Below are 24,507 nucleotides of genomic sequence, written 5' to 3' on the forward strand. Positions count from 1 at the left end.
CCCCTGAGTATAACTGAAAACTCTTCCTTAATATTTCCAACCATTCAGTGGGGGTCTCATCTTTTCCTTGGCACTCTTTGAATGCCTTGCTTATATTTTGTCCCCGGGGCACAGCCTCTCGTATGCCCTGGGTTATGATGGTTCTTAAGTCCTGCATATGACCACGATGGTTGGGGTCCTGATTGTTCCAGCTGGGATTTTGCAAGGGCCATTTCACATCAGCTGCAAGACCTTGAACATGTTGGGTGTCCCAAATCCTCATTCCTGCCCTTCTAATCATCCCTCTCTCCTCTGTTGTAAATAGGATGCCTAGAATGGATTGCATCTCTACCCAAGTATATATGTTTGGCCCTAGGAACTGATCCACTCTTTCTGCTACTCCTATAGGGTCTTCTAATAATTTTCCCATCTCTTTCTTAAACTCACGGACATCTCCCGAGTTCAAGGGGACAGTGACAAACCCCATCCCAGCTGGAGGTCCTCCTAATGCTATTTCCCTGAGAGGGAACAACCCACTGCTCTCTCCTTCCTCAATTACTGTCCTCATCTGACTCCGAGTACGCCTCCTGCAATCCGGGGAGTCCGTGACCTGCTGTCTATTAGGGGCTGATGCCGGGGGTGCATTTGGGGGGGTTCAGCGGGAGCTGGTGGTATATACGGGAGAGGATAAATAGGAACATATTCCTCTGGTCGAGACTTTTTCTTTTTTTCCTCCTCCCCTTGACTTCCCTTAAGGGGGAACAGCCTAGCTGTTTGCTCATTACTTCCTACCAACCATAATTTAGCATGTGCACTCTCCTCCAGGTTCACCGGCTCTTTAGAATTCACATAAATGTTCAGGGCTTGACAGGCCCAATCCTCGAAGGATCCGAAAACGGGCCAGTATATACTCCCTGAATCCAGATTCTTACCTCCCCATACTACCATGCAGTAATTTATCATTTTTGCCTTATCCTTCCCCTTTCTGGAGGGAAAGTCATCCCAATACTTGATCATTAATCCTAACGGACTGTCCTTAGGTATTGGGGGTAACTGGGGACTCTCCCCCATGGGATCAGAAGGCTTGCTCTTCTTCTGCCCCATCTTCCAAGGCACCTCCACACACACACACACACAAAACCCCTCGGTCGTGGCTCGCTCCCTCGCGGGCTACGAGAACCGCACTACTAGAGGGTCCCTCTCACGTCGTCCGCAGGTGGACGTCTCATTCACCGTGCCCTGGGATCCCAACCCCAACCGAGCGGTTCACCTCGTATCCTCACGCGTCCTGCATCGTCGCTCGGATCTTCGTGCACAAAGTTTACAGGGTTACCGGTGTTTTCCTTGCTTATTCCCGAATTTAGGTTCATCAGTCCAGATGAGGGGTCTGGTGAGAAGGCCAGGGCCACCAGGTCGTGGAGCACCCCCCCAGGATTCTCGAACCAACCCTGTTTTCTGGATCCGAGTCACGGCAACAAATTGTGATAAATGAATTCACTGGATTAAAGGATCATACAATTTTAATTTTTTAATTTTTATTATGCATACAAGAATAAGCAAAGTTCAGCGTGGGGTGGCCTGGAGTCTCTGCTCCTCTAGGCTTGTGCCGTTCCTATCCCCAAAGTTCAGCTTTTATTGCCTTCTTCTCCCGGGTTCAGGGATGACGTGGTCTGTCTTTTGCTCTTGCTCGTTCAGTTGCTGGGGGGTCTTTTCTGCCTTCTGGTGGTCGTGGGATAAAGGCTCCAAGTCTTCCTCTTTTAACCGCTGAGTGAACTTTCCTTTATAAGGCATATCAATACAGTGGAATTTTCAGAACACTGTACGATTCCTGCAAGCCTAAGCAATTCTTGTGAGTCTAAGGATTGTTGTTACAGCCTTCCTCTGTGACCTCTGGGTGAACTTTTCCTTATAAGGTATATCTTTACCATGGAATTCCCAAAGCACTATATGATTCCTGCAAGCCAAGCAACCATGTGTGGCTGCACATTTAAGAATCAAGCGGTATTAGGTATGTAGTTATTGCTTTGATATTGTATAATTAATTAGCTATTGATTTATTAATAAACGAACGTATTGCTACTTATTACAGTTCTTTCCCTGTCTCTTTCAGCCCTTCAACACCTGACAGAGGACACCAGCAGTGCCGTGTCAGACGTGGCACTTGCAACATTGCATGTCCTCCAGGCACTGCAGAGTGAGCCATATTCCATCTTCCAGAGGCTGCAAGATCAGCTCCGAAGGGCATGGAGGACTCGGCCTCGTCTCTCAGCGCTCAGCTGGCTGCGCTGCTGCAGCTCTGCAGAGAGCTGATGCCAGAGGCTCTGTCTGCTGGGACCACCTGAGGCAGCGGGAATTTTCCATTTCTTTCAGATTGTTCTTTTCTTCTTTTTGTTTTTTCTTTAGTATATGAATATAGACTTTGTTATAATACACAGACTCCCAGGAGCTTTCTTTTGCTACCCAGGCTCTGCAGGGCTTAGGGGAAGAGGGGGACAAGGGTGCCTGGGCTGGGCCAGCTGCCCAGGCGTGCAGTGTTGCAGGGAAAATGTCCAGAAGCCCCTTGGCCTTTGGTGGTTCTGCGGAAGCTTTTGTGTTGGTGACAGAGCAGCTGGGCAGGGGCCAGAGCTGCGGGGATCCCTGTGAGAGCGGTGCCTGGAGATGGCCACAAGCCCTGTGCCAGGCAGGAAGCGCCCTCTGTGTCCTCCTGCCCGTGTGCTGCTGGCTGGATTGCTGAGGGCTCCCGGCTGCCTTTGGATGGGGCTCCTCTGGAGCTGCTGTGGGGCTGCGGCGCTGCTGCCGGGCAGCTTGGCCGGGCTGGGGCAGCCCCTGAGGGGCTGGGGCGCTGGCAAGCCCTGAGCAATGGGGCTGTCAGAGGCCACAAGCAGCCCCCTGGCAGCCGCCTTCTTCCTGCCACAGTTGACTTGCAAGAGGGATCCTGGGCACTCTGGAACTAACAGCATCGGTGCTGTTGGAAAGCCAAACGCAGGGAAATCTCAGACCTTTGGTCTTGTCAGCAAAGCTTAGAATTCAACACAGCATTTGATCGGAGACCTTGGAAAGGGCTTCCAAACTTAGGTGCTAGAAGCCAGCATGCGGATTTCTAGTTGATTAGAGCAGAGACACGGGGAGGAAAGTTGAAGTGGAGGAAAGTTGAGAGTTTTAGGGCTGAAGATCTAGAAAAAATCCAAGTAGTTCCAATGGTAAACAAGAAGCTTAGGATGCAGGGCTGTAGGTTTGTGTGTCCTAACATGATTGGCTAAGGAAGCTTCCACTGTAGCCTGAGTCCAGAAGAGGAAATATTGAAGCATTGGCTCCAAAACAGAAATATCCTTGTTGGCAGTGTCTTCTTGGCCAAGAAATCCTTCAAAGCTCTTGGAACTACAAGTCTTGCGGCCTTGTGAGCCATGCACTGGAGATGTGAGCCAAAGTAACCCTTCCTGGCTATGTAGAAGAGAAGAAAAAGCAATGGCATCCTTTAAAAAACTCAGAGTCCGCTCTCTAGCTTCTTCCAAACTCCTTCAAATCCCCCAATGTGGCATTTAGCTTCAAATAGATGACAAGGACTCGTAGTGCTGGCTCTTTGACTTCAGAGCAGCTGCTTTAGGATCTTTCCCATAAGGCTGTGTAGTTGTGTGCCAGCAATGGATCATTTGAAGAAACTTTCCCAAGTGACTTGCATGGAGGTTTGTTTGAAGGGTGTTTGAGGAGAAAGGCTCCCAGCAGAGGTCTGGCCTTTGGCCTAGCTGTGTCCCCTGCTGATTGTCAAGTGTGCCATCAGCTGCAGGGCTTTCTGGGCTCAAAATATCATCAAGTCACTTGGACTTGCTCTTTGTGGCCTCTAAGAGCTGGACCCAATTTTGGGGCAAATTTGGAGAGCTCATCTACACGTGGATGGAGCAGCTAGGATTTTCCCAATTGCTGGCAATGGTTCTCCAGGTCCCTGGTGTAAAACGGGGCTCCCCAGCAACTGCGGATCTGCAAGATGATAAACAATTGCCTTGCTCTGAAGAGAGAGGCGTCTGCTAATGAAGGCAGAAGTCTTCTCTGAAATGGAAAATGAACATGCCCTCCCTTCAAATGATTCTAATTTAGAAATTCAAATGCTCTCAGGGGAAGATATGGGGATAGGAGTGAGCCCGCAGAGCCAGGCAGCGTTTGCTGATGCTCTGAGCCCTTGCTAAAGATCCTGTGTGGGCTGTCTTAGACACCTGGGGCCAGGGATTCCTTCCAAGCTGGGCCACTTTGGCTGGGCTGGGGGCGGCCCCAGGGCAGAAAGCAGTGTGTGCAAGGGCCCTGGCTGGCACGCTGCAGCACGGTCACCATGCCATGGAACGGAACCCGGTGACCAAGGCCCCTTTGTGACACGTGGGAAATAGAAGCTTGCCCGGCTGCTGGGAACAGGCAACGGGGCAGAACGGGACAGAGCGGTGCCGTCAGGAGCCCCCGCACAGCTCACTCGTTCCTGTCTGACCCGCAGCCTTTCCCAGGCGTTATTCCTGCAGCTGAGCTCGAGGCCAGGCCACAGGACTTGGTGACCCGTGGCCTTGCCGAGGCTTCTCTTCTGCAGCTGCTCTGGAGGGCAGAGTGTGGCACTTGGTGCCCCAGAGGCATCTCCCATCCCTGCCACCAGTGCCCTCGAGGCCCCACCACAATCCTTGACAGGAATCTCCTGTCCTTGTGGCAGGAGCCCTGGAGACCAGAGTGCAGGACTTGCTGTCCTGTAGCCTTCCCGAGGCTTCTGTCTTGAAGGTGCCTTCCAGGCACAACTGCAGGACTTGCTGACTCGGAGCTTTTCCCAGGCATCTCTCCTGCAAGTAGCCACAAATCCAGGCACTAACATGGAGCAGAGAGCCCTGAGAGCGCCCAAGGTGGCCTGGGGGGAACAGGAGGAAGAAGGCCCTGCAGCTGCCCCAGCACAGGAAACCAAAGAGGTGGTGCCGTTTGAGCTGCCGCAGGAGGGTGAGTGCCAGAGCTGGGCCACAGGCTTGGTGCCTGCAGCCAGCTTGGCACCTTTGCATCCCATCCCATCCCATCCCATCCCATCCCATCCCATCCCATTGCATCCCACTGCATCCCATCCCATCCCCTGGGCCATGCCCATGGACAGGACGGAAGAGGGGTCGGGCAGACACCCCGCAGGGGCCATGCTCCATCCCCTGGGGCATCCCGGGGCTGTCCCTGCCTGGGGAGCGCAGGGCTGGGCCGTGTTCTCCGGCCTCGCCCGCAGCCCCTCAGCTCTGGCTGCGCTCGCCCTTTGCCAGGTGCAGCCCTGGAGCGCACACAAGAGCAGGAGCCCGCCCGTGGCCTCTTCTGCAGAACAGCACAGGTACCTGCAGCCATCCCCACCTGGCCCAGGTGTCCAACCAACAGAGAATTCCAGGGCCCTCTGGCTGCTCCCTTTGCCAGCCCCTGCACGTCGGGCCTCGAGCCTGCTGCCATGCTCCCTCGCTGCCCCTCAGGGGCCTGTCCCCACAGGGCTGGGCTGCCTGGGTGCTGCTGGCCAGTGGCAGTGGGCAGAGGCAGAGCTGGCAGCCAGATCAGGTCCCCACTCTTGCCCAGGCCCCTGTGCTGTGTCTGAGACCCCCCTGAGACAGAGCTCTAACCCCACAGAGCTGCTTTCACCATGTGGAAGAGCATCATGTGCTCGCCCAGGACTGCAGAGCCGGCGCTGCTGATCCTCCTGCATGTGCTGGGCAGCTGGCCCAAGCACAGCACGTGCACCTCCGACGGGGACAAAACGGGTGTCTTTGTCCTGGCTCTGAGTGTCTCTAACTGGTCTTTGCTGGCCCCAAGGCCTCTCCAGCAGCTCTCCATCCTTCTTCCCCCACTGCATCCCCCTGCCGCAGGCGCTGGCCTGAAACCTGGCCCAGGGGCAGCTCCAGGCCCAGCAGGCCCCGTGCTCCCCCTGCCAAGGTCTCTCCGGGCCTCTCCCTGCCAAGCTCGGGCCCTGCCACACGGACACCTGGGCACTGAGCGCTGTCTCGGGGGGCTTTGTCCTTTGCAGGCAACTGTGGTGATGTGGAAGATCCTCCAGGTGCCCTGTGTCCCACATATGGTGACGGTCTATTTCCCCCACCTCTTTGTGCATCTGCTCTCCCAAGTGTTCTTCAGCACTCTGGATATGCCAGAGGAGGTCGATGCCTTCTGGAAGGGATGCCAGGAGGAATACGGCCTTGCCACCAGCCCCAACAGGTGCTCCATCCCACTCCTCCTGTCCCTGCCATGTCCCTGGGCAGGAGCCAGTGCTCCCAGCGTCACCTGGGCTTTGCTGTGCACGCAGGTTTGCAGTGCGGACCCTGAAGTCCCTGCTCTGCCGCATGCAGCATGAGGATGGGGTGGTGGCAATGGAAGGCAACTATGGCTGGGACACGCTGCTGTGTGCTGACACCCACCACTATGCCGTGGCTCTGCTGGCCAGGTGAGAGCCCCTTCTCCCCACAGCCTCTGACATTTGTGCTCCGGGCCCAGGGAGCTCCACACAGTCCCTGTGGTTGTGGGCCAGAGGGCCTTGTCACCGAGGGATGGCCAAGCCGACAGGAAAAGGCTGGCAGAGGAGGGTGCCCAGCAGGAGCTGCCTCCCAAATAGCCCAGGGCCCCTTGCAGGATGCTGGCGAAAGAGCAGAGCTCTGTGCGTCAGTCCTGGCAGAGCTTTGTCCCCATGGCCCACAGGCTTGGCTCCTTTTTCTCCTGCCAGGGAGATGTGCTGTGTCTCCATCCCCTTGTGCTCCCGCATCGCTCGCTACCTGCTGCGGCTGCTCAGCACACAGGAGCCACGCTGGGAGCTGCCCGGCCTGGCCTTCCTTGTGGAGGTGAGCCTGATGGCCAGCGCTGCCTGGCTCAGCTGCCTCCCAGCTCTCTGCCCTCTCGCAGCCGCAGCTGCCTGGGACGGTGCCCGCGCCCTGTGCTGCTGCCCGGGCCCAGGCCTGTGCGGCTCCGGGCTGCTGCCGGCCGGCTCCCCTGTCACTGCCCTGTGCCTTTCAGGTCCTCCAGTTCCTGGACTTGAGTCAACGTGGTGCTAACAGAGTCCTGCCAATCTTGTCAAGGCAGCTGCAGAGCCAGTGCAGAGAGAGGCGTCGCCTGGCGCTCAGGGCCCTTCTCGAGCTCATTGAGGAGCCCTTCATGGTGAGAAAGGGGCAGCGGCTGAGGCTGAGCTGGGGAATGCAGTCGCTTGGGCTTGGCAGGGCTTTGGGCGCTGGGGCAGCTGCTCCCAGCTCTCCTGCCTCCCAGTTCAGCTGCCCCAGTGCTTGGGGACAGGCCTTTGGCCTCTGGGCCCTGCGGCAGCAGGATGGCATTTCACAAACTTGTGTTCCGCACCGACCAAAAAATGTGGAGCCTGACTGAAAGTCTTGTGCACTTCCTGTGGGATGCAGATGGAGAGATAGTTTTCATGACAGTCATGCTACTCAGCTTTATCATCTTGGACAACGACACGCTGATGCCCGGCCCCATCACACTGCAGCTGCTTGAGGTGCTCCTGCCACTCTTTGACCATGTAAGGCTCACTGCCCCCAGCCATGGCCACTGGCTGCTGCCCACACACTGTGTCCTGTGCATTTGCAGGCCTGCGCCAAGCTGAGCCCCGTGCAGCCGCAATGCTGAGGTCTTGTCTTCTTGCTTCCATACAGAACAATTGGCAGGTTCAGCTGATCTCCATCCTGCTCTTCCGAACATGTGGAGAGTTTTGTAGACAGTTGGCTTGTTGAGAAAGTTCACGTAGACATGATACCTCTGGTTAAGATAGAAGGAGGCAAATCTAGGTGTCAGCAGTCAGTGTCCAATCACTGACAAGGGCATTGTGTCCTTGCTGCAACAACAGGATGAAGGAGAGAATCATTTGCCAGAAATATGAGGATGGTTTCAGCAGAATAACCACAGAATGTAGAAGTAGTAACAAAATAACCATAAGAGCGTAGAAGCAGGCGTGGTTGCCCGATGAATAATTAACCAATAATGAGCTCAGCTTTGCAATATGTATAAGCTTCATTAACACCAATATAAATATGTGTTAACTATCAATAAACTTTAAGACTTGCTGATCACGCATATTGAGTGCCGCTTTTCTCCAGCCGATCCAACAAATGGTGACCCGGAGACATGATACCGGCAATGGGAACCACGGTGAATCAGTTTTGGAGATCGGGTCCTGTCACAGCAAGGACGGCAAACAAGCACCGCTGAAAAAGGGAAGGTGCCGCACCCTGGGTGACCTCAACTGAGAGCCCGGCCGATATGTGCTGCCGAGACCTTGTAGGGCTGCAACAGCACTGATGTTCTTAAAATGGATAGAGAAAGGCAAGCAGCATATGATTTATTTACTTGCTTTTTACAAAAGCGTCAGGTTAAGGGCATAGATTTGCAGAAAGAACTTCCTGGGTTGTTAGCTTATGGGTATGAACAGGGACTTTTTCAAAATCCTCATACAGTACATGAATTAACAGAGTGGCACAAATTTGGGGACAAGATGTGGCAGGCAGTCATAGATGAAGATAAAACTGCAAAAAAGTTGGGAAAGTTGTGGCAAGTTGTGCATGATGAGTTATTACAATATCAGGCAGAAGAAAAGGCTGCTACACAAGCTACCGTGGCACATGAAAAGAATAAGAGTTATGGGGACTGGTTTAACTGTCCTTTACCTCCTGCCACATCCACGATCATTTTGCCACCAACATCGGCTCCTGCTTCAAGCAGCAGCTCGCCCCCTGCGTGTGCTACAACAGCACCGTCCGCACCGCCTGTGTCAAACCCTCCATCTCCTCCTCCTAGTAATGTGCCAATCCCTGGGTCAGAGAGTGACCTAGCGGGGGCCATTGCACGGGAGCGGAGGAAGGCATGGGCAGCGGTAGCAAAAGATATCATGGATATATATCTGGGGGACTCAGGTTTTGCTGCCAGCTGATTGCAGAGGAATAGAGAAGCTTATCTTCACTCAACATCAGCAGCTCTTGTTTAATGCACACTGGCAGTCACTCTGTCAGGAATGTGTAGCAGTAATACGGCAGCCAGGCGACCCGTTACATGGAATAACCCTAGAGGAGTTAATGGGTCAAGGGCCTTTTCTTCGGACAGAAGCACAAGCGTTACTCAGTCCTGATAAGTGTCGGGAGGCAATGCGTCTGGTGCAGGTGGCTATAGATAGGATAAAAGAACCAGGGGGAATTCCTTCTTATATGGGAATAAAGCAAGGAAGAGATGAGTCATTTGGAGCTTTTATAGATAAGGTAGCCAACGCTATTGAGCAGGCAGGAGTCCCTGATTTCATGAAAGGGACATTGTTAAAACAATGTGCACTCCAGAACAGTAATCAGGCTACAAAGAACGTATTAAATACCCTAGGAGCTAATTGGTCTATAGAAGAAGCTTTAGAACGATTGGCAAATGTGCCCGTAGGGAATCAAGCGATGTTAGTAGATGCTATTGAGGAGTTAGGAGCAGGATTACAAAAACAGGCAGCAGCCTCACAGAGTCAGGTGTTAGCTGCTCTTGCCCCCTACAAGCAGCAGCAATAAATACTCCACGGACTCTATCTGCTGGCCGATTCAAATGCTACCAGTGTGGAGGTACAGGACACACACAACGGGCCTGTCAAGCAGCCAGCGTCTGGTGCCAAAATTGTCGCTCGGACACCCACAACACCGGAGCCTGATGACGCCACTCAGGAAACGGGAAAGCCAGCGCGTCCACCAGCCACCGCGCCTAGACAGAAGTAGCTGCTGCCAACACCTCAGCCCAGCTTCCCTTCAACCAGCCACTGCCGGGAGCCTCGGATTGGACGTGGCAGCTGCAGCACCAGTAACCTTGATGACCACCCAACTGGAAAAGGTTCCGACTGGAATAAAGGGACCAATCATCATTGATGGATTACCTATGGGAGCTTTGCTTCTGGGATGATCATCAGCCACCATGATGGGATTATTTGTTTTACCTGGGGTAATAGACGCTGATTATACGGGGGAAATTTGTGTTATGGTGCATACTTTTTTTCCACCTATACAAATCGAGAAAGGACAAAGGATAGCTCAATTGGTTCCTTTGGAACAAATGGCTAAAATTTACCCCCTCGTCAAACACAGTCAAGAGGGGAGCGAGGATTTGGTTCCACTGGAGGACTTACTTTATTGACAATGAACCTGAATGATCGACCAAAGCGCACTGTAATAATGGAGTAGCAGGGTGGGAGGCAAACCTTGGAAGGATTATTGGATACTGGCGCAGACTCCAGCATTGTTAGTCTGGATTTCTGGCCCCACAACTGGCCATTGCAGCCAACCACAGTGACAGTTACCGGGGTTGGAGGCCTAACACTTGCAAGAAAATCACCCATGTTATCTGTAACTATTGATGGAAAAACTTTGTGAAGTGTTTTCTCAGTTGTACCTTTGCCTCCTACTGTACAGTGCCTCATTGGTCGGGACATTTTGGCTCAAATAGGGGTAGTGCTGACAAATGAGCACCATTTAGGCTAATGGCCATTGCGTGGACTTTCCCAATCCCATTAACTTGGACCACAGACATTCCAGTGTGGCTTAAGCAATGGCCATTAAAAAGGGAAAGGGAAAGTCTGGAACAAGTTCACATACTAGTACATGAACAATATAAGCAAGGTCATTTACAGTTGTCAACAAGTCCATGGAATACCCCTATCTTTATTATTAAAAAACAGTGCCTGGAAAGATCAGGGTGACGTGGCGGCCTTATGCTATTACTTTACTAATCTTTGCCCTTTTGATGGACAGTACGGATCTTGCTGGTGGAGTGGAAACCCATCAAGTATGGGCCCCACTTCAGCCCAAGACTAACATCTGGGTCACCCTGACAAACTTAACTAAACAGGAGGCTATTTGCCTGTCATTATCTTCTCCTGGTAATCCATTTACAACCTGTTTGGTTGGGTTACCAGCAGATCCCTGGCCATGCCCGTCACATGTACCCACCTGTAGGACCAACAATGCTAGGGCAAGTGTGAATAATTGGGATCAATGGGTTTCCTTTTTTCCCATAGCACTGCAGGAACCCCAAGAATTGGAGCTGTTAGGTTCAGTGATGGCAGATGCATGTATTCATTTTAGCCATAGAAGCCAGCTGCCAGCCAAGAACCATTCCAATATTGTAACTTCCAGCATGGCTGTCTACCGTAATGCATCAGCCTGGTGCAATTATACCACAAAGAAAGTGTCAATCTCATCAAATGACCCTATTCAATTGCCAGCAGGATACTTCCTGATATGTGGGGACCGTGCTTGGCCCGGTACCCCATCAATGCTGCACGGAGGACCGTGTGCAATTGGACGGCTGTCTCTACTCACACCCAGCATGTCCATGATACTGAACATGAGCCGCCACCATCGTCACAATAAACGAATGGCTCATGCATTTGCTGCAGACTGCAGGGACGATGTAAAATTCTGGTCCCCGGAGTCCATAGTTGCAGCATCTTTCTTGGCTCCAGGGGTGTCAGCAGCAGGTGCTCATGCTATTTTAAATAAATTGGGATGTTGGCTTGCTAAGCAAACCAACGCCACCTCTTCAGCACTTTCTAGCCTTTTGCTTGATGTTGATTCTATTCGCCATGCGACACTTCAAAATAGAGCTGCAATTGATTTTCTTTTACTTGCACAAGGTCATGGTTGTGAAGAATTTGAGGGCATGTGTTGCATGAACCTTTCTGATCATTCACAGTCCATTCACTCCCAACTCTCTGAGTTGCAGAGGTTAACTGGAAACCTACAGGTAGAATCAGGCCTTGGTATTGATGGATTGCTCAAATCATTAGGCCTGGGATCATGGTTACGCTCTATTGTTAAGGCCTGCATTATAGTGGGCATTATAGCTTTGTAAGTAGTATTAATTTTGCTGTGCTTTTGCATATGCCTACAGAACATGGTGCAAAAGATGATATCTGCTGCATTTAACCAAACCATGCTTATTCAACAGAAAAACGGGGGAAATGTGGAGAGCTTTGTGGACAGTTGGCTAGCTGAGAAAGGTCAGGTAGACATGATACTGCTGATTAAGATAGAAGAAAGCAAGTCTAGGATTCAGCAGTCAGTGTCCAACCACTGACAAGGACATTGTGCCCTTGGTGCAACAACTGGATAGAGGAGAGGATCTTTTGCCAAAAATATGAGGATAGTTTCAGCAGAATAACCACAAGAATGCAGAAGTAGTAACAAAATAACCATAAGAATATAGAAGTAGGCATGGTTGACCAATAAGTAATTAACCAATAATGAGCTCAGCTTTGCAATATGTATAAGCTTCATTAACACCAATATAAATATGTGTAAACTATCAATAAAGTTCAAGACTTGCTGATCACACATATTGAGTGCCGCATTTCCTCTGCCGATCCAACAGGCCTGAGGCAGGAGCAGGAGACAAGCGACCCTTGCAGGCCTGGGGCCTCATGGCCTCCTTGTCCCTGCTCAGCAGCCTGGCAGGGGCCGCCCCATGCTCCTGCCCTTGGCATTGCACATCCCCACATGCCAGTGCCCATCCCGGCAAGAGCCCTGAGCAAGGAGGGAGGGACAGGATCTGCCTGGCCAGGCCCTGGGGCTCAGGCCTTGGCCCTTGGCATTCCTCAAACACATCCAGCTTTGCTCAGCACCAAAGACACCTTGGCCTTGTTTGTCCCCAGCTGTCATCACTGCCTCCAGTGTTCTGCTCTAACTGGAACCTGGGGGCACTTTCTCAGTTGTGTCCTTCAGTGGGACCTGTTAAAACTTGAAGAAACTTCAGAGTTTCAATTTAATTTTGAGTTCTTGAGAAATTTTCTGAACACTCTCTCAGGGACTGAGTCTGATGTAAACAACACCAAATCCCCAAGAGGCTCATTAAAGTCCTTGTGCTGTGTCTGTGCTGCTGAGCTTTAAAGGAACAGCTCTTCCAGGGCCAGCTCCTCTCCCAGCCCAGCAGGGCTGAGGGCTCTGCCTGCAGGCACTGAGGGCACAGGAGCCAGGCAGAGACAGGCTGAAGGCAATCAGGATTGGGAAGACATTGAGCTGAGACTTCAGCTGGGGAAAGATCTTCACAGCCCTGTGCATGGTGAGTGTGTGGGTGCAGGGCAATGTCCCCTGTGCTCCTGGAGGGATCTCCTGAAGCCAGCACACCCCAGAGTCTGGGGGATGTGTCAGGAGGAGTCTCTCACTTTCTTTGTGGCACAGGAGCAGGAGGAGGAGGAGGAGGAGGAGGAGGAGGAGGAGTAGGAGGATGTGCTCCAGAGCAGGGCTCCCCTTCTGAGGGGACTTTTCATGAGCTCATTCAGGGCAGGAGTTTCCTGCTTGGGTCTCTGCTTTCCTGAATCTGTGCTCCCACTTTTCCCTGGCACAGCTGGGTGGCAATGGAAACTCAGCTGTGCATAGGAGAGCAGGGGCTGAGACTCTTAAACCATCACCTGAGGATTCCTGGGAGCCTCAACAAGTGCCTGCACCTGCCCAGCCTCCAGATCCATGCAGCATCACCTTTCCATGGTGCCCAGGCTGGAGGAGCTGTTCTTTAATCCCTGCAGGGCCGAGCAGCTGCAGGGCAGGGCTGGCCCAGGGGCTGGGCTGGGCTCTGGCAGCTCTGGCAGGGAAGGAGCCCGGGGCCACAGGAGCAGCTGGGGCTGGGACAGCTCCAGCAGCAGAGCCGTGGGCAGGGAGGCAGGGAGGCAGTGCTGAGGGCAGCCCTGCTGCAGGGCAGATGTGGCACCTGCCAGGCCTGCCCTGCAGGGCAGACACTGCCCTGAGCAGCACAGCTCTTGTGTCCCCTCGCAGCCAGCACAGCCCTCAGCCCGGGGGCTCGGGGCCCTCAGTCCCTCCTGGGCCGGCAGAGCAGCCCCAGAGATGAAGGGCATCTCTCCGGCCATGTGCCCATTCATTCCCTGCTTACCAGGGCCTGAGGGCCACTGTCCTGCCCTGCTGCTGCCTGGCAGGGGCTGGGCAGGGCTGGGCAGGGAAAGGCTTTTCCTCAGGCCTGGCTCTCTCTCCCCTTGCCTTGTCCAGGTGCTGCTGGCATTGCTGAGGCGCTCTCTGGAATGGCAGTTCCAGCTGCAGGGCCAGGCCCAGCCCTTGGGCTCCTCCTGTGCAGGCTGAGCACAGCAATGGGGTGTCCCAGCTCCCTGTGCCCGGGGAGCTCTGGGCAGGGCAGCCTGGGAGGCTGGCAATGAGCCCACTCTCCTGACTCTGGGAAAGGCAGGAGCCACTTTGTGTGCCAGGGATCCCTCTGCTCTCTGCAGAGTCTCCTGGCTGTCCAGGGCAACACGGGAGTGGATCTCAGAAAGGTACAAGTGCAGGGCAGCTGGAACAGGAGAGAGGGACAGAGCAGCTCCCCTCAGTCTGCACTAAGCCTCAGACAACCCTCCTGCCTCCCTGGACTCTCTTTTCTCCACAGGTGCAACAGAATCTCTCATTCTGCCTTCTGTTATCCCCATCCCTTCACCCAGGCAGCTCTGCAGCCTTACTGGAAGATTTTTTTTCCAAGTTGAACACCAGGACTGGCCCCTGCTCTGACTGTTCCCCTCCACTGACTGGAGGTCAGTGCTGACTCCCAGGTGTCCTGCAGCTGAAGGTCCAGCTCCTGACACAACATTGGCCAGCAGCAATCAGGGCTCCAGCAAGAAAGGTGAAGATCTGCTAGACATAGACAAGGGGGAGGTGTTTAGTGGGAGGAAAGGGTCTGTAAGAAAGGGCTTTGACTTTTCTGTGAGAAATGTCCCCTAGATATTCCTGTATTCTCTCCTTCTCTAGGTTGAAATGTGCAGCCCCAGCAAATGTCCAACAGCAGCTCCATCAGGCACTTCCTCCTGCTGGCATTGGCAGACACGCGGCAGCTGCAGCTCCTGCACTTCTGCCTCTTGCTGGGCATCTCCCTGGCTGCCCTCCTGGGCAACGGCCTCATCATCAGCGCCGTAGCCTGCGGCCACCACCTGCACACGCCCATGTTCTTCTTCCTGCTCAACCTGGCCCTCAGCGACCTGGGCTCCATCTGCACCACTGTCCCCAAAGCCATGCACAATTCCCTCTGGGACACCAGCACCATCTCCTACTCAGGATGTGCTGCACAGGTGTTTCTGTTTGCCTTTTTCATTTCAGCAGAGGTTTCCCTCCTGACCATCATGTGCTACGACCGCTACGTGTCCATCTGCAAACCCCTGCACTACGGGACCCTCCTGGGCAGCAGAGCTTGTGCCCACATGGCAGCAGCTGCCTGGGCCAGTGCCTTTCTCAATGCTCTGCTGCACACGGCCAATACATTTTCCCTGCCCCTGTGCTATGGCAATGCCCTGGGCCAGTTCTTCTGTGATATCCCACAGATCCTCAAGCTCTCCTGCTCCAAATCCTACCTCAGGGAACTTAAGGTTTCTGTTTTCACTGTCTCTATAGCTTTTGGTTGTTTTGTGTTCATTGTTTTCTCCTATGTGCAGATCTTCAGGGCTGTGCTGAGGATCCCCTCTGAGCAGGGACGGCACAAAGCCTTTTCCACCTGCCTCCCTCACCTGGTCGTGGTCTCCCTGTTTCTCAGCACTATTGTGTTTGCTCATCTGAAGCCCCCCTCTGTCTCCTCCCCATCCCTGGATCTGGCAGTGTCAGTTCTGTACTCAGTGGTGCCTCCAGCTCTGAACCCCCTCATTTACAGCCTGAGGAACCAGGAGCTCAAGGCTGCAGTGTGGACACTGATGACTGGATGCTTTCAGAAACATTAAGCCGCTTGCAAGTCACTCATAATAAAAGTAATCTTTGATAGTACTTGGGTCTGGAGGTTTGTTCTTTTCATTCCTTTGGTTTTTTTTTTTTTAATATTGTCCAAAGTAAATGCTACTGGTTTTGCCATTTCTCATTTTGTTTATCTCCACATTATTCTAAGGGCCCAGACTGTGTCAATGAGGAGCTGTGCTCTCAGTGGCTTTAAATACACCTAAGGATCTCCAAGTAAAGTTTTTACCTGAGAGCCCCTTTTGTTCCCTTCTCTGGAGCTGCAGCAGCAATGTCTGTGTGCAGAGCTGGGGGCAGCACAGCAGTCCTGCTCCTGCTGGCCACACCATTCCTGATCCAGGCCAGGAGCCATTGGCCTTCTTGCCCACCTGGGCACACTGCTGCCTCATGTCCAGCCTGCTGTCCATCAGTGCCCCCAGGTCCCTTTCTGCCTGGCCGCTCTCCAGCCCCTCTGTCCCCAGCCTGTAGCACTGCAGGGGTTGTTGTGGCCAAAGTGCAGGAGCCAGCACTTGGTCTTGTTCAACCTCACCTTGTTGGATTTGGGCCCTGGATCCAGCCTGTCCAGGTCCCTCTGCAGAGCCCTCCTACCCTCCAGCAGATCCACACTCACACCCAGCTTGGTGTCATCTGCAGATTTGCTGATGCTGGACTCAGTCCCCTCATGCAGATCATCAGTGCAGAGATTGAAATCCACGCTGGCTGGCTCTGATCCCTCGGCCATCCTGTGAGTGCCCTGTGATGGCACTCAGGGTGATCTGTTCCATAACCTTGCCAGGCACCCAGGTCAGGCTGACAGGCCTGGAGTTCCCCAGCTCCTCCTTCCAGCCCTTCTTGGGGATGGGCTCACATTGGCACCTCCAGTGCTCTGGGACCTCCCTGCTGAGCCAGGGCTGATGGTAAATGATGGAGAGAAGCTTGGGGAGCTCATCCACCAGCTCCCTCATCCCCCTGGGATGGATCCCATCTGCTCCCAGAGACACCTGTGAGCATCTGAGTGGCTCAGCAGGTCCTCAGCTGCTTCCTCCTGGATCACAGGGGGGCTGTTCTGCTCCCTGTGCCCATCTACAGCTCAGGAGAACATTTGTCCTGAGGACAAGCTGTCTGATTGTTGAAAATTGAGATACACAAGGTGTTAAGCAGCTCAGCCTTTTCCTCATCTTTAGTTACTCTGTTCCCCACTGCATCCACTATCGAGCAGAGATTCTCCTTATTCCTCCTTTTGCTATTAGTTTATTTATAAAAACTTTTCTTTATTACTTTTTACAGAAGTGGCCAGGTGAAGCTCTAATTGAGCTTTCATCTCTCTTCTTTCTGCATGACCCAACAACATCCTTAAACACTTCCTGAGTTGCCTGACCTATTTTTTCTGAGTTCCCACAAAAAGCTCATGCCCAGCCAGGACAGTCATTTTCCTCTCTGGTTAAACTTTGTCACAGAGTCTGCTCCTTCCCCTTTAAGATTCCTTTCTTGAGGTGTGTCCATCCTTCCTGGACACCTTTGTTTTTAACGGCTGCTTCCCTTTAAAAAATCAGTACCTGATTCAGTACTCTCCAAATCTGCATCCTGAATAGGCCAAGGTCTGCCCTTCCTGATTCCAGGGTAGACGTTTTGTTCATGCTCTTCCTTCTTTCACAGGATATTGAAAACTCGATTATTTCATGGTGGCTGTGCCCCAGGCAGCCTCCAACCACCACATCTCCCACCAGCCCTTCTCTGTTTGTGAACAGCAGCAGACAGAGCTTTCCCTGGGAGTGGGATTGTTACCAAAAATGCAGTAAAATAAAAACTCCTTAACACCAATGTAGCATTAGGAAGCAGCATTCTTTATTTGGCCAGATGCACAGGGGGATAGCTCCTCCCAAAGCTGTGCATGCTGAGTGCAGGAAAGTTTCTGTTTACATTCTGTATTTTGCATACATATTCATTGATTGTCCTGGACTAAACATACATATGTGTGGAGTTGGCCCAGCTGTGACTCAGACTCAACTGGATTTTACCCCAAAAGCACTGAGTGTGAGCTTCAAGCCCTGAGAATCATTTGTTTAACTTGGGATGAGCTTGAGAGTTGCCCCAGAAGCCTTTGGTGTTGTTAGCCTAAGTTGTCCCAGTTCTGCTCCCCCATTGGTTACCTGTTTGCCCTAGATGGTTGTTGTTCTAGAGTGTTCCACCCCCAAGTGTATATATTGTTGTTTCCCCTTTGTCTCAGGTCTTTGGATCCTGTCCCTCCTACTGCGGTCATCTTCTCCACATTTGTTGTTTTTCACCCTGTTATTAAAGTTCTTTTTGGACAACTCCATCGAATCCGCTCCTTTTCATTTTCGCCACCCTCACCCTGAAGTCAGGGAACCAGAGAGGTTTGTCGTGGCCATACTCACCACGATGCATATGATAATCATTTCCCTGAAATCATTAACTCATTTCCCCTCCCCTTTACCCATGCGTTCATCTGTCCTGGGGGTCTCTCTGCTGGTCCCTGGTGCTTGTGGACCCCAATGTTCCAGTGGGCCTGGCTGAGCTGGCAGGACCCTGAGGCTGGTGAATTTCAGTTCCCCTTCTCACACAATGGGCATTGTGTGGTTTCCATAGGCCTGGGGTTTTGGAGAACAAGCTTCAGGTGTCAGCTCACCTGGTGTAGGCAATTTATCATCTGGTAACATGAGGTCACAGAGTGGGCTATGACATCACAGAGAGGGTTATGTGAGGTCACTGAGCAGCTATGACATCATAGGCTGTCTGTGACATCACAGAGCCAGGTGTGACATCACAGGGCAGAGGACTGACATCACAGAGCAGACTATGACATCACAGAGTTGGCTGTGACATCAGAGACCAGCTGTGTGACATTAGAAAATGGGTTCTGACATCACAGAGCAGGCTGTGACATCACAGGGGGAGGGTCTGTGTCACTTCACAGGAGGGCTGTGTGACTTCACAGAGTGGGTTGTGGCATCAAACACCAGCATAGCAATATCAGAGAATAAGCTATGACGCCACAGAGCAGGCTGTGACATCACAGGAGGGCTGTGTGAGGTCACTGGGTTGGTCACTCTGCCCCTGACTCCCCTCACAGATTTCCCCCGAGAAGTCCAAAGCTGTTCATGCCCAGCAGAGTCCCTGTCCCCTGGTATCCCCCTGGTCCACCTGGAGCTGCAGCCTCCCCCAAGGATGTTCCACAGGACCCACCCCAAAACCTGACTCAGGGACAAGGGGCTGGGCTGTGTGACCAGGACAGCAAGGACGGGGATTATCCAGGTCACTGTGGCCTGGGTTGGGTTCCCCAGGGCAGGAAAGATGTCTGGCAGCTGGAGCAGGGTCTGGGAAGGGCCTCCAAGGTGGGGCTGGAGCCCTTGGGCTGTGAGCAGAGGCTGAGGGAGCTGGGCTTGTCCAGCCCAGAGCAGGGAAGGCTGAGGGGCTCCTCATCCCAGCCTGGCAGTGCCAGCGAGGAGGGGATGGAGAACTCAGAGCCAGGCTCTTCACTGGGGGGCCTGGGGGGAGACAAAAGCCAATGGGTGGAAGGGGAAAAAGAGGGGAGATCAGCCAGGACAGGAGGAGATGAAATGAGTTCAGGCTGGTTTCAGCATTTCCTCAACACCAAAAGCAGCCTGACCCCCTTCTCTGTCCACCACTGACAGCTTAAAAAAATGGGAATTGTTCAGGCTGTTTTATCCCCACTCGAGGATGGGCATCCTGATACAAGAGTTTAAGTGTGTTTATATCTATCACAGAACCATATTTTTCTAAAATTAATTTTAGTATGGAAATCACTTGTGGATGGTGGACATGTCAGAGGCTGCTGGGACGTTGCACATGGCTCAGGGAAGAGCGTGATTGTTACTGAATTGTGTCCTGTTCAACCATGGTCTGTTGGCCATAAAGAGAAACTTCCTGTGCCTCTGAGTCCCACCAGTTCCTGAGCCCCAAAGGACACAAACCTGGTGAGTTCTGGTTCCCACTCCAGCGGTGGCACCTGCACCTCCCTCCGTACCCATAGCAGAGCCCCCTTGTCCCAGAGAGTCCCTGGCAATGCAGGGATGAAGGAAACAGGGCAGGCTGTGGGGATCAGGGGCAGGGCACAGCCAGGGATTTGGGGTGGTTGTGAGCCCAGGGCAGGACCCGGCCCTTGGCCCTGGTGAACCTCATCCCATTGTCCTGGGCCCATGGCTCCAGCCTGTCCAGATCCCTCTGCAGAGCTTCCTGCCCTCCAGCACAGCCACACTGCCACCCAACTTGGGCTCACCTGGGAACTGACTGAGGGTGCCCTCCATGGCCTCGTCCAGATCAGCAATAAAGAGATTTCACTGACCTGGCCCCAGTCCTGAGCCCTGGGGACACCCCGGGATGTGACTCCATTCCTCAGCTGCTCTGAGTGCCAGGGGTTGGATGAGGGAAATGGTGGGGAGGGGGGAGGGACAAAGTGGGATTGATTGTCAGCCATGAAGGGTCTTGATTTTCATAGATTTTGGGAATGCATTAGGAGCAGTTGGGGATCAATATCAACTGGGGATTGCTGATGTCAATCTATAAACAGGGAAAGAAAACTAAACAGGACAAAACAATCCTCTATTCATTATTTTGAATATAGTAGATTCAGTTTGAATTCACTTCTCAAGTTTGTCTAATTAACCACAGAAGAATTAAGACTTGAGTTATTCCCATGGGCTTGTCTTGTTTGAATATTTTGAACAAATGTTTATGAGCCTTTGTCACTGAATTCCTGAACTGAAGAGCTCAAGAAAGAAGAGGCCTCTGGAAAAGTAAAGTTCATCACCAACCTCCAAGGTGCTGAGGATCCATCCTGATCAGAGCAGGAATGAACAGAAATGGGCACAGCTTTGTGGCTGCCCCAGCTTTGGGATGGGCCCTGGGCCTGGAGCAGGAGCAGCTCTTGAGGGCCCCAAGGCCGGGGCTCTGGTGCTGCCCTGGGCAGATGGGATGGCAGCAGGGGCTGCAGAGCTCTCAGCATCTCCTGCAGAGGAGAGCAGGGCAGCCAGGGAGCCTCCTTTCCCTTGGCCAGGCACCTTCCCCCATGGTGGGGCTGCGTCCTGTGGCAGCTGCAGCTGCTGCTGTGCCCTTGCCAGGGGCTGAGGCCGTGGGGCAGTGCCCAGAGCATCCTGGCCTGAGCAGAGCTGTGGGGCCAGAGCCAGCTGGGCTGGGCTGGGCTCAGAGAGGCCCTTGGTGCTGCCCAGAGCTCAGGGCAGCTGGCAGAGCTTGCAGGGAGCTGGGCTGGGCTCCGAGAGCCCGGCCCAGAAACCATCAGTGTCCATCTCAGCCTGGCTGAGCGTGCAGGGGCCAAGAAGAGCAGCCCAGGGTCTGCAAGTTCTCTGGGTGGGAGCTGAGCTTGTGAGCCCTGAGCCCTGCCCAGTGCTGGGGCTGCACCTCCAGCTCCAGAGGAGATGGGACAGATGGGAGCAGGGACAAATCATTCCTGCTGCATTCTTTCTTGTGTTTGCCTTTACAGGTGACCTGAATCCATATGTAGAGGAGGTGATTTGTGTCAGATAACACTGGTATAGGGATAGGAATAATATTTTTTAGCGGAAAAAAATATTTCATGCATAATACACCATGAGAAAAAAAATAGGAGATCAGAATGATATGATCAGAAGAGCGTCTGTGTTCTTCAGAGGATGAGAGACTCATTGATGTTCCAGTAGTCAAGCCTGTTCAAATACTTTCCTCAGAGCTTCCTTGAGATGAGAGGTGACCACCAGAGGCCAAGGCCAGCCAGAGCTCTCTGTCCTGGCAGCTTTTGTCTGGGAGAACCCTTGCATATTGGGAATTTTTTAGGGGGAGTATCAATTTTGGCCATTGTGATCCTTCAGGGCACCTGGGAAGATGGATGGTTCTTTTCCATAGGAAGGAAAGCACAGAGCCCCAGCTCTCCTGGGGCTGATGAGAGGCAGCCCTCAGCATTCCAAGATCATCCAGACCTGTAACATGGCCCCTGGGAGGCCAAACCAGCCTAACCTGTTCCATGTCCCCTTGGTTCCATGAGGCCCTGCAGGGTCACAATGTTCTCCTTGCTTCTGCAGTGTCACAATGGCCCCGTGCTTCCATGAGGCCCTGCAGGGTCACAGTGGCCCTTTGGTTCCCTGGGGCCCCACAGTGCCACAATGGTCTCCATGATTCCATGGGGCCTTGCAATTCCACAATGCTCTCCATGGATCCACGGTGCCCCCAGGATCACAACGGCCCTTTGGTTCCACGAGGCCCTGAAATGCGGCAATGGCCTCTTGGTTCCACAGAGCCCTGCTGCTCCACACTCGGCCCTTGGGACCATTGGGCCCAACAGAGCCACAGCGATGGCCTTTGTGCCACGGGGTCCCACAGTGCCACAATGGCCCCTTCATTTCAGAAGGCCCCACAGTGCCACAATGGTCTCCATGGTTCCATGGGGCCCCACAGTGCCACCATGGTCTCCACAGGAAGGAAAGCACAGAGCCCCAATATTTCAGGGGCTGATGAACTGCAGTCACTAGAAGCCAAGGCCAGGCCTGTCTGTCTGTCCTGGCAGGTTTGTCTGGTAGCAACCCTTGGATATTGGAAATTTTGAATGTTAAATCTCATTTTCACCCAATTTCGGCCTGGAGGAGAAGGCCAATTCTTCTCCATAGAAAGGAAAGCATGGAGCCCCTGTGTTTGGAAGGCAGGTGAGAACCAGCTGTCAGGAGGCCAAGGCCAGCCAGACCTGTCTGTAATGGCAGCTTCTGTGTAGGAGCAATCATTGGATATAGGACTTGCGGAGGTGAAATCCCAATTTCAGCCATGGGCACCTGGAGAAGAAGGATGGTTCTTTTCCCTCAGGAGGGAAAGGGCAGAGCCCCAGTGTTTCAGGGCAGAATTCAGGCAACCACCAGAAGCCAAGGCCAGCCAGACCTGTCTGTCCTGGCAGCTTTTGTCTGGGAAAAACCCTTGAATATAGGGAATTTTGGAGGAAAAATACCAAATTCAGATATGGTCACCTGGGCAAGAGAGACAGTTCTTTTCCAAAGAAAGGAAAGCACTGAGCCTCAGTGTTTGAAGGCAGGTGTGACCCAGCTCTCAGGAAGACAAGGTCAGCCAGACTTGTTAGTAATGGCAGCTTTTGTGTGGGAGCAATCCCTGGATATGGGGAATTTTGGAGGGGGAATCCCATTTTAGCCATGGATGCATGAATGAGAAGGGCAGTTCTTTTCCATTTGAAAGTCAGCTCAGAGCCCCAGGGTTTCAGGGGTACACGAGAAGAGACCCTCGACATGTCCAGGGCAGTGTGACCAGTCAGGCCAAGCCAACCAGACCTGTTCCCTGTTCCCTTGGATCCATGGGGCCCTGCAGTGTCACGGTGGTGGTGTCATATTGGATCCTTGGTTCCATCAGGCCCCGCTGTGTCACACTGGCCCCTTGTTTCCGTGGGGCTCCAGAGTGTCACAATGGTCCCTTGCTTCCATGAGGCCTTGCAGTGTCACAGGGGTCTCCTTGGTGCCCCAGTATCACAATGGACCCTTGGTTCCATGGAGACTCACACTGTCAGAGGGGTCTCCTTGGTTCCAGGAGGCCCTGGAGAACCCCTTGATCCAACGAGGCCTCCACATGTCATCACGGCCCCCTGGCCATTGGTTCATGAGTCCTTTTAGTGTCACAATGGCCCCTTGGTTCCAAGAGGTTTCTCAGGGTCACAGTGGTCTCCTTGGATCCACAGTATCACAAGGGACCATTGGTTCAATGTGACCCCAATGTGCCAAAATGGATTTTGGTTCCATGGGGTTCCATGGTGTCACAATGGACCCTTTGTTCCATGAGTTTGCACAGTGTCACAGCTGAGTCCTTGGTTCTGTGAGGCCCCGCTGGCGGCAAATCTCTGAAATATCAAAATAAGGCTCCTGAACACTCATTTGCTATTTCAGAGGGTATCATTTATTCAGGCCTGAGGTCTAGTGAGAGATAACTCCTAATCTTACATGGACATGTAATTCTACCACTGTGTTGATTATATACAGTCACTAAATGCATATTACAATTTATCCGTTTCCATAAAACCCACGCCAAGTTCCCAGATTCACTCCTTGTTTTCTCTATCCCTGCACCCTTGAGCCAGATGTCTTCTTCTGTTCCAACCATCCTTGCTGGGAAAGCAGCCCCTGCATGCCTTGTTCCCCTGCTGAAAGTTCCCAGGCAGGGTAAAAATGGAATGAACCCTTTTGGTATCAGCCCCAGGCTTTGTGTGGGCAGGCAGAGGCAGGCAGGAGGCAGAGCTGTCAGCAAAGGAAGGGCCCAGCCAGGTGGGGCAGCCGGGGGATGCCGACAGCCTGCAGGGACAGAGGCACGGGGCAGGGACACCGTAGGACAGCCTGGGCTGCACAGGGCACAGGCATGGGCAGCAGCTGCAAGACAGCCCTGCCAGAGCCAACTTGGGCAGCACTTTGGCCATGGCTGCTGGGCCTGGGCCTGAGGCAGGAGCAGGAGACAAGTGACCCTTGCAGGCCTGGGGCCTCATGGCCTCCTTGTCCCTGCTCAGCAGCCTGGCAGGGGCCGCCCCATGCTCCTGCCCTTGGCATTGCACATCCCCACATGCCACTGCCCATCCCGGCAAGAGCCCTGAGCAAGGAGGGAGGGACAGCATCTGCCTGGCCAGGCCCTGGGGCTCAGGCCTTGGCCCTTGGCATTCCTCAAACACATCCAGCTCTGCTCAGCACCAGAGACACCTTGGCCTTGTTTGTCCCCAGCTGTCATCACTGCCTCCAGTGTTCTGCTCTAACTGGAACCTGGGGACACTTTCTCAGTTGTGTCCTTCAGTGGGACCCATTAAAACTCCAAGGAACTTTGGAGTCTAAATTGATCTTTGAGTTCTTGAGAAGTTTTT

The 24,507-nt window shown here is 53.1% G+C and overlaps 1 protein-coding gene and 1 long non-coding RNA gene across 2 annotated transcripts in view; one reads left to right on the forward strand and one right to left on the reverse strand.

Annotated features, from left to right (window-relative positions):
- LOC139603606 (uncharacterized) overlaps window positions 1–21,203 on the reverse strand; it is a 45,565-nt gene extending 24,362 nt beyond the window's left edge. Inside the window, exon 1 of the long non-coding RNA XR_011683760.1 lies at window positions 21,174–21,203. This is a non-coding gene — a long non-coding RNA (uncharacterized lncRNA). The remainder of the gene's footprint in view (window positions 1–21,173) is intronic.
- On the forward strand, window positions 14,726–15,658 carry LOC139603718 (olfactory receptor 14J1-like). The gene has a single exon (XM_071454612.1). The coding sequence runs from the start codon at window positions 14,726–14,728 to the stop codon at window positions 15,656–15,658; it is 933 nt and encodes a 310-aa protein (XP_071310713.1).
- Window positions 21,204–24,507: the final 3,304 nt, after the last annotated feature.

The sequence above is a fragment of the Agelaius tricolor genome, unplaced genomic scaffold (genome assembly GCF_023055355.1).
Source record: "Agelaius tricolor isolate 1412-34295 unplaced genomic scaffold, bAgeTri1.0.p SCAF_40, whole genome shotgun sequence".
Taxonomy (NCBI): Eukaryota; Metazoa; Chordata; class Aves; order Passeriformes; family Icteridae; genus Agelaius; species Agelaius tricolor.

Bases quoted from the DNA above. Each gene is read 5' to 3' on its own strand.
- LOC139603718 (XM_071454612.1), top strand. From the start codon at position 14,726: ATGTCCAACAGCAGCTCCATCAGGCACTTCCTCCTGCTGGCATTGGCA.